Source organism: Lagenorhynchus albirostris, chromosome 3 (assembly GCF_949774975.1).
Source record: "Lagenorhynchus albirostris chromosome 3, mLagAlb1.1, whole genome shotgun sequence".
Taxonomy (NCBI): Eukaryota; Metazoa; Chordata; class Mammalia; order Artiodactyla; family Delphinidae; genus Lagenorhynchus; species Lagenorhynchus albirostris.
This window is the reverse complement of record NC_083097.1, coordinates 168,013,446-168,022,801: the sequence shown is the minus strand read 5'-3', so window position 1 is coordinate 168,022,801 and position 9,356 is coordinate 168,013,446. Positions and strand designations below refer to the sequence as shown.

The following is a 9,356-nucleotide window of genomic DNA, read 5'->3' as shown; positions in this document are numbered from 1 at the left end:
GGGCTCCCACTGCAAAGCGGGGAAGGGGCGGCCCAGGGCAGGGACTGGGGATTAGGGTGAGGAGAGCAAGGCAGGACTCAGTCCCCGAGAGGAACACTGTTACTATGTCACTGCAGTATCTTTTTTCTTTCTTTTTTTGGCCACGCCACGCAGCATCTTAGTTCCCAGACCAGGGGTTGAACCGTGCCTCCTGCCTTGGATGCGCAAAGTCGTAACCACTGGACTGCCAGGGAATTCCCCAGTTACTGCACTATTTTTAAAAGTCAGAAGGGGTTCCCAAAAGCTCATAATGAACAAAATATGCAAATGTCAAATGAAGACAGAATCTGAGGCTGCACGACTTACCTCACTGTCCTCACCCTAAACCCGGCCCTGGTGGGAGTGTCCCACACCCTCCCACAGCCTCTTTGCCTCTGGGCCAACCCCCTGAAATCCCCTGGGGGTTCCTGGCTCTTTCCAGCTCCGTGTCCAGCCTGTTCCCCAGGTTTCCTCAGCGTCCAGCAGTGGCTCTGCCTGTCCCCGGGCGTCCCAGGCCCTTGGAGAATGTCCACGGTTCGGGGCTACCTTCCCAGAGCCCGGGTTTCTGCCTCTCTGTGGCCTGGAGCGTGGAATGTGGCTGGTGGGGGTGGGGGTCCCCATCTCTGTGGTTGATGAGTGATGGGCATCTTCTGTCGGCGCCAGCTGCTCTCTGTTCCTCCCCGCCCTGGCCTTTCTCTGTCTTTCTCCCTGTCATCGTGGCCCTCCCTGGCGTGCCCCCTCCTCGCTGCAGCCGGAAGGAAGGCTCTTCTGGGAAAGGCCACAGGGTTACCACTTCTCCCTTTCGTGGCCTCCTCCTTCTGCCCCCACCTTTGGGGCCTTCCGCACCCGAGACTGGGGGTGGCCGGGGAAGGGACTGGGGGCTTCTCCTCCGGAGCCCCATGAACCAGGCAGTGAGTCAGAAGAGGAAGGGGAAGTAGGGGGCCTCGACTGGGGGCTGGGCTTTCCCCTGGGTGGGACCTGAGTCCCTTGCCTGCCCGAGGGTGCTCCCTGCCCCAGCCTCTGAAAGCAGATCCCGCCTGAGCCATGGCCCCAAGACTTGTCCTCACCCTCACCTTCTGGGTGGGTTGCTCACTTTGCTGCGGGAGAGAAGGTACGTGGGGACCCGGGGAGGGTAGGGGGAGCCAGGGCAGAGGGACACTCTCTGAGGACTGGACTTTGTCTGCCGTGGAACATCCTGGGTGGGGTGGGAGCTCACACACCTTCTGTATGACCACTGATGGGAGGGGGTTACCATCCCATTGCATGGGTGGGGAAAACTGAGGCACAGAGAGGGCAAGAGCTACCCCAAAGGGACCGGGAAGTGGCAGCCACAGCCTGGAGGAAGGGAGGGTGAGAGAGAAAGAAATTTTAATTGTATCCATTCATTTCATGTGATTCAAAACAAAACCATCACAAAGAGGGGGTCCGGTAAAGCATCTCCCTCCCCCCAGAAATCCCCACCAACCCTAGGTCCCCTCTGTGGGTCCTTCAACCTCAGTTTCCCCATCTGGAAAATGGGCTAATAGTTCCTGCTTTGGTGGGTTGTAGGGAGAGTGAGAGGTGATGTAGGTGCCTTTCATTCATGTACTCATTTATTCCACAAACCTCTATTAGGCTCCTAATGTGTGCCCAGCACTGGCTGGCAGTGAGGTGGGGGCCAAGCCACGGTAGGACTTTGATGGTCCTGTGTGAATCAGAAGCTCATGCTCTCCCTCTCTCTCCGGGCCCCCCAGCAGCTGTCACCCAGCCCAGGGTGCGGTGCCAGGCCTCTAGGTACCCGATCGCAGTGGATTGCTCCTGGACCCTGCCGCCCGCTCCAAACTCCTCCAGGCCCACGTCCTTCATTGCCACATACAGGTCAGAGAGCCTGGAGGGCTTCCTGGGGATTTTACAGCTGGGCTGACCCCCTAGGATCAGGGCAGCTGGGGACTTCGTGAGAGCCTGAACCCCTCAGAATTCTAGAGCACCACCAACCCTTAGAAATATACTCCCTAAAATACGTACTGCGAGCCACATGTGGAGGGTAAAATTTTCTAGAAGCCACATTTAAAAAAGAAAAAGAAATGGGTGACATTGGCTTTAATATTTTATTTAAATAGTTTAAATCTAAATATTTAAATCTAAATATTCCAAATGTTTATCATTTAATATGATCGAATGCAATGTACTTTAACATGCTTATATACGATTCATATATTTAAACTTATACTAGAAATTGATTTCATAGCATTTAATAGGATTATCTAAAGTATTCAACATGTAATCAATACTTTAAAAATTAATGAGAAATTTTGCATTCGGTCTTGTTATACTAAGTCATGGAATTCCATGTGTGCTTTACACGTGTCACACTTCAATTCAGATGCTAAACATTCAATCAGAAATTCTTTTTTAAGAACAAATAAATTTATTTATTAATTTTGGCTGCTTTGGGTCTTCCCGTTGCTGCCCGCCGGCTTTCTCTAGTGGTGAGCGGGGGCTACTCTTCATTGTGGTGAGTGGGCTTCCCATTGCAATGGCTTCCCTTGTTGTGGAGCATGGGCTCTAGGTGCATGGTCTTCAGTAGTTGTGGCACGCAGACTCAGTAGTTGTGGCACACGGGCTTAGTTGCTCCGCGGCATGTGGGATCTTCCCGGACCAGGGCTCGAACCCATGTCGCCTGCATTGGCAGATGGATTCTTAACCACTGCGCCACCAGAGAAGTCCCCCAATTGGATATTCTTGATCTCTGATTAGATTTCATAACATTTGTGTTTGGAAAAGTAGATTCACACACCTGAGTTGTTCTGAGGAGCTTTCCCACGCTTTCTGATAGGTGGAAACTTTTCATTCAGATTAGATGAAATAAATCAAAAAGTCCCACTCAGTTGCACTAGCCGCGCTTCATATCCACAGGGCAGAAGCAGAACGTTTTGGATGCTGTGGAAGTTTCTGTGGACAGTGCTGAGCTCCAGCCTATAGTCTGAAATCTTGGGGTGTCAGAACTCGAGAGAACTGGAATCTTATTATTTCGGATTCCAGAATCCATGAATCGTAGACCTGGGAATGTTGGAATTCTAAGGCTGGAATGTTGACATTCCAGAAAGCTTTATTTATTTATTTAAAAAACTGTATTATTATTATTACTTGGCTGTGCTGGGTCTTTGCTGTGGCATGCAGGTTCTTCTTCGCTGTGGTGCACAGGCTTCTCTCTAGATGTGGCACATGGGCTCCAGAGCATGAGGGCTCAGGAGTTGTGGCGCAGGGGCTTAGTTGCCCCGCGGCATGTGGGATCTTAGTTCCCCGACCAGGGATCGAGCCCACGTCCCCTGCATTGGAAGGCAGATTCTTAACCACCAGACCGCCAGGGAAGTCCCCCCAGAAAGTGTTAGAATCCGGACCCTAGCATCTCCCTGTGGGGTTTTACCCCTGACCCTGGGTCCCCCGGGCTCTGTGATGTTGGAGTGAGGGGTCCCTAGGATCACACAGCCAAGAGCAGGACTCCTCACCTGCTGTCCCTACTTGGGGTCCAGGGCACAGGGGGCCAGCAGGAAGTGCTGGGACCCTCACAGCACACTCGGTGTCCAGGCTTGGCGTGGCAGCCCATGGGGAGAGCTGGCCCTGCCTCCAGCAGACACCAGAGGCCACCAGCTGTATCATCCCTGACATCCAGATGTTCTCCATGGTGCCCTATGTGCTCAACATCACGGCTGTCCACCCCCAGGGCGTCAGCAGCAGCTTCGTGCCGTTCGTCCCAGAGCACGTCAGTGAGTAGGGGCAGTGGTGGGGGTGTGGAGGGTCCCCCTTCTGCTCCTCCCACACACACACACGCCCACCTCCCACCTGTCAGGATGAGATCCTGTCCTTCTCTCACGGATCCTGTGGGCTCCACCTTCACAATTCAGCAAGAATCCGCCCACTTTTCCCCTCTCCTGAGCCCCTACTTGGTGCAACCTGCATCACCGCCCACCTGGACCAGTGGCAGCCCCTCCATCCTGGTCCCCTATTCCTGCCCTCACCCCCATCTGTCCTCCTCACAGCAGCCACCAGAGGGCGCCTGTGAGCACTCCAGTCAAGTCCCATCTTGGGCTCCTGCCCTCTTGCCCGCAGTCTGTCCTCCCCGCAGCAGCCACCAGAGGGTGCCTGTGAGCACTCCAGTCGGGTCCCCCCCTTGGGCTCTTGCCCTCCTTCCCACAATCTGTCCTCCCCACAGGAGCCACCAGAGGGCGCCTGTGAGCACCTGAGTCAGGTCCCATTGTTGCCCTGCCTACAGCCCTCCAGGGCTCCCACCATCTGTTTCTGTCCCCTCCCTGCCCTCCCCTCCTCCCTCTCCCCCTCTCATTCACTCTGCTCCAGCCACATGGGCCTCCTCGCTGTTCTTCCAACACACCAGGCACAGTCCTGCTCCAGGACCTTTACACGTGCTGTTCCCCCTGCTCACAAGGCTCTTCCCCCAGGTCTCCACACTGTTCACTCCCTCACCTCCTTTAGCTCTCAACTCAGATGTCATCTCCTCAGTGAGTCCTCCCTAAGCATTTTTTTAAAATTGCAAACCATCATACATTGCTGGTGGTTATTAGAAAACAGACTGGCAGTCCCTCAAAGAGCTAAACATGTTACCATGTAATCCAGCAATTCCAATTCTAGGTATATATCTAAGAGAAAATGGAAAGCACGTTTGCAGAAAAAACTTGTGCATGAATGTTCATAGCAGCATTATCCATAATAGGCAGAAATTATAAACGACACAAATACTCATTAACTGATGAATGGATACACAAAATGTGTCCATCCCCACAATGGAATATTATTCAACCATAAAAAGGAGAGAAGCCCTGACACTCGCTACCACATGGATGGACCCTGAGAACACAATGCTCAGTGAGAGAAGCCAGACACAGAAGGACACACAGTGTGTGATTCCGTTGATGGGAAATGTCCAGAACCGGCAAATCCACAGACACAGAGAGTGGGTTTTTGGTTGTCAGGGGCTTGGGAGGGAGGAATGGGGGGCTGACTGCTCACGGGGATGGGGCTTCTTTTGGGGAGATGGAATGTTCCGGATTAAATGGTGGTGATGATTGCATGACACTGTGAATATACTAAAACCACTGAACTGTACACTTTCAAAGGGTGAATTCTCTGGTATGTGAGTTGTGTCTCCAAAAACATTGCAACCCACTACCCTCCTTGCACTCCTGACCTTTCTTCCCTCCTTTTTATGACCTTCGGATCTGCCTTTGTGTCTTATCTTCTGCCCGGGGGATTGAGCTCCAAGGTGACAGGACTACTGTGTCCCTAGTATCCAGAACATCCCTGGACACTCAGCAGACCCTCAATTAATATTTATTGGTTGGTTGGTTGAATGAATGAGTGAATGTGCCCTCCGCTGACCCTGTCTCCTGCTTGTCCGTCAGTCAAACCGGACCCTCCAGAAGGTGTGCGCCTGAGCCCCCTCCCTGGGCAGCGGCTCTGGGTGCAATGGGAACCCCCCCGGTCCTGGCCCTTCCCAGAGATCTTCTCACTCAAGTACTGGATCCGCTACAAGCGCCACGGAGCTGCCCGCTTCCGCCAGGTGAGGAGGGTGAGGTGACGGGGAGGGCAGTTCCCGGGTAGACGGAAGAGCATGTGCAAAGGTACAGTGGGGTGTGGGTCACAGCTTGGAGTGCTGGTGTGCAACGTGAACGCAGCCCAGCAGTTCCACTCCTGGGCATCTACCCAAAAGAATCGAAAACAGGGTCTCAAACAATTACTTGTACACGAATGTTCACAGCAGCACCACTCACAATGGTCAAAAGGTGGAAATAACACAAGTGCCCATCAACGGATGATGGATAAACACAACGTGGTCCCTCCACACACGGGAACATCACTCAGCCTTGAAAAGGAGAGAAGCCCTGACACTCGCTACAACGTGGATGGACCCTTGAGAACACGATGCTCAGTGAGAGAAGCCAGACACAGGAGGACACACTGTGTGTGATTCTATTGATGGGAAATGTCCAGAACAGGCAAATTCACAGAGACAGAGATTGGATTAGTGGTTGTCAGGGGCTGGGGGAGGGGGAGGGGGTGACTGCTCATGGGAACGGGGCTTCTTTCTGGGGGGATGGAATGTTCTGGAACTAGAGAGTGGTGATGGTTGCCCAACACTGTGAATGTACTAAATGCCACTAGATTATCCACCTTGGAATGGTTAATTTTTACGTCATGTGAATTTCACCTCAATTGAGAGCACCAATATATTGTTTTACATTCTTAAAAAATAAAGGCAGGGTATCAGTCAGTGAGCATACGGGCAGGGCAGTTGTGTCCTGGGCAGCCTTGGATGCTGGGCTGAGGAGCTGAGTCTCTGCAGGGTTTAGGCTTTTGCAATCCTGTCCCTTAGAACCTTCTGCAACAGTAGAAATGTTCCACATCCACACTGTCCAAGACGGTAGCCTCGGGCCGCATGAGGCTGCCAAGCAGTTCCAACCTGGTGAGGAGTCGAGGAATGGGCTTTTAAAGCTGATGTAGTATTCATTAATTTAATTTTGTAAATGCTTGCAATTTTAAAATTGAGACAGAGTTTACATGCCACGAAGCTCTCTGTTTTCAAGTACACAGGCCGGTAACTTTGCTGTATTTGCAAGATTGTGCAATGATTAATTAATCTAAATTTAAAACGTAAAGCATCACATCCAGCTGCCATATGGGACAGCTTGTGCAGAGGAAGGAGGGACATAGTCAGACCTGAACTTGGGAAGCTGCTGATGGTGGCTGACATGGGACATGCCAAGGATGAGGGGGACCCCGATGTTGGAGGGAGAGTGTGGAGTGGCAGGAACAGAGGGGACAGGGCGGAGAACCAGAAAGGCAGAGCTGAGAGGGTGTCTCATGGGTGCCCAGGGAGTTTCATCTGTGGAGGTGCCTGAGTGAGGACATGGAAAGGTCAAGGCCATCAAAAGAAGAATTTATTACATTTCCCCAGAAAAGGGGACACATCACGCCACGCAGGGCCATGTGGGCAACTTTGGGACATCAGGAGGCTGAAGAGGGAGCCAACGGAGAGCCCAGGCCAGAGGTGGATTGGGGTTTCCTCGGGGAAGCCTAGGCGGGGCAGGTGAACAGCTTAGGGTAAGCAAGTTTGAATAATTCCAGTGGGCTCTGGGCTGCAGGGTGGTCTCTAGTTGCTTGGCATCTGGCCCTGGGGTGATTTAGGACAGGGTGGGGATATGGGCTGGTGTGTGACCAGTACAGAGAGAGGATGGATGGGGGTGTGGACTCGGGGTGGATTGGTTTTTATATGAAAGGCATGCTCCTGGTCGAGCAAGAATTGGCTGGCCAGGGAGGGGCAGGCTCTCCCTGCTCAGCAAGATGTTTAAGATGTCCGAAGATGTACAGGGGCCGCAGAGGGCATGCCGATGAGGATTGACATCGGTGCCTGAGTCTTGGAGCAGCAGCCCGAACATGGGGACGGAAGGCTCGATCACATAGCTTCCTTGTTTCCACTGACCCAGACCTCCTTCTGCTTTCAGGTGGGGCCAATTGAAGGCACATCCTTCACCCTCAAGGCTGTGAGGCCCCAAGCCAAGTACTGCATCCAGGTGGCTGCTCTGGACCTCACTGACTATGGGGAATCAAGCGCCTGGAGTCTCCCCGCCGTTGCCTCCGTGACCCTGGGCAAGTAGTGGGGGTTCCCTGCACCCCCGAAGAGGGGCTGTGCCCTTGACATCCACCTAAGGGTGGATGGGACCTGACTGGCCTGGGTTCACTGCTGCCGAGTTGCTGGGCAACCTTGGACAAGTGACTTTGCCTCTCTGAGCCTCAGTTTCTCAGTCTGTGAAATGGGGATGTACTGCCTGCCTCCTTTGACACAGTGCAATGTTTTGTGAACTGTGAATATGAGATTTTTTTAAATTGTTTAATTAGAAAAGGATCATTGTCACTAGAATGAGGACTCTTCCTTCTTTTAACAGATCCACATGAGACCCTGTGAGGAGAGGACAGACCAGGACACACACACACAGTGAATCCCCACTGCCACACATGGGGTCAGGGCTGGACCAGAGAAAGAGACAGGGCTGGGGGAGTCAGGGCAGGGGTAGTGGGTGTTCCACCTGGGATGGAATGATGAATCCATTCAGTTCAGTTCAGTTTGGTTCACCTCAAAAGCTGCCCAGATGTGAGCCCCACTGTGGGTGGACACCAATGGGACATGAGTTTGTCTGGGAAGCTCTGAGGAGGGGAAAACACAGCCAGGCTCTGAAGGATTTTCTCAATCCAGGAGCTTCTCGGTACATTTCACTCAGGTCTCAATTCCAAGGTCACCTCCTCCAAGAAGCCTTCCCTGACCACCTCATCTAGGGCAAGCAGAATAAAGACCCTCCCCAAAGAGATCCATGTCCTAATCCCCAGAACCTGTGAATGTGATACCTTACACAGCACAAGGGACTTTGCAGATGTGATTAATTTAACAATCTTGAGGATCCTTAAAGATTGAGGATCTTTCATTAAGTTAATGAAAATGGGGACTTCCCTGGTGGTACAGTGGTTAAGACTCCATGCTCCCAATGCAGGGGGCCCAGGTTTGATCCCCGGTCAGAGAACTAGATCCCACATGCCTGCTGCAACTAAGAGTTTGCATGCCACAAGTAAGGAGCCAGCAAGCCACAACTAAGGAGCCCACCTGCCACAGCTAAGACCTGGTGCAACCAAATAAATAAATATATTTTTTAAAGTTAATGAAAATGAAGTAGAGTTATATTGTATTATCCAGGTGGCCCCAAGGTAATCACAAGTGACCTTATAAAAGGGAAGCAGGAGGGTCAGAGGGAGACAGAGAAAGTGATGTGACAGTGGTAGCAGAGGTCAGAGTGATCCAGGACCACGAGCTATGGAACTCTGGCAGCCTCTAGAAGCTGGAAAAGACAAGGAAATGGATTCTCTCCTGAAGCCTCCTGAAGGAACCTGCCACCCATTTTAGACTTCTGACCTCCAAAATTCTAATAAATGTGTTGTTTAAAAATATTGAGCTTGTGGTAGTTTGTTACAGCAGCCATGGGACACTCATACATCTCAAGTAGCCCCTTCTCATCACTTTCCATATGTCTCCCTGTTTTATTATCTTCAGATCATTTACCAGGACCCGAAAGGGTTTTTGTGTGTGTTTATTGTGCCATCAGTCCCACCAGACAGACTGTGATCTCCATGAGGGCAGAAATCTTACGTCTTATTCTCTGATGTGTCCCCAGTGACTGAGCACGTCTTTGACACAGAACAAACATTTGTAAAAGGAAGGGAGGAGGCTAGGGAAGGAACGACCTCTTTAGAGGGACAACTCAGAGGCAAACAACGGGGGGGACATCTGGGAGCGAATG

The 9,356-nt window shown here is 52.0% G+C and overlaps 1 protein-coding gene across 2 annotated transcripts; it reads left to right on the top strand.

Moving 5' to 3' along the window:
• Positions 1 to 102: 102 nt before the first annotated feature.
• Positions 103 to 9,006, top strand: EBI3 (Epstein-Barr virus induced 3). Of its 2 annotated transcripts, none has more exons than XM_060145562.1 (6): positions 103 to 1,129; positions 1,752 to 1,875; positions 3,586 to 3,764; positions 5,415 to 5,572; positions 7,515 to 7,659; positions 7,956 to 9,006. In XM_060145562.1, the coding sequence occupies exons 1-6, from the start codon at positions 1,063 to 1,065 to the stop codon at positions 7,973 to 7,975; spliced, it is 693 nt and encodes a 230-aa protein (XP_060001545.1). In that variant the 5' UTR covers positions 103 to 1,062; the 3' UTR covers positions 7,976 to 9,006. The 2 variants fall into 2 exon arrangements, with proteins under 2 accessions (XP_060001545.1, XP_060001547.1); XM_060145564.1 differs by lacking the exon at positions 7,956 to 9,006 and adding an exon at positions 6,968 to 7,113 and having other exon boundaries at positions 7,515 to 7,652.
• Positions 9,007 to 9,356: the final 350 nt, after the last annotated feature.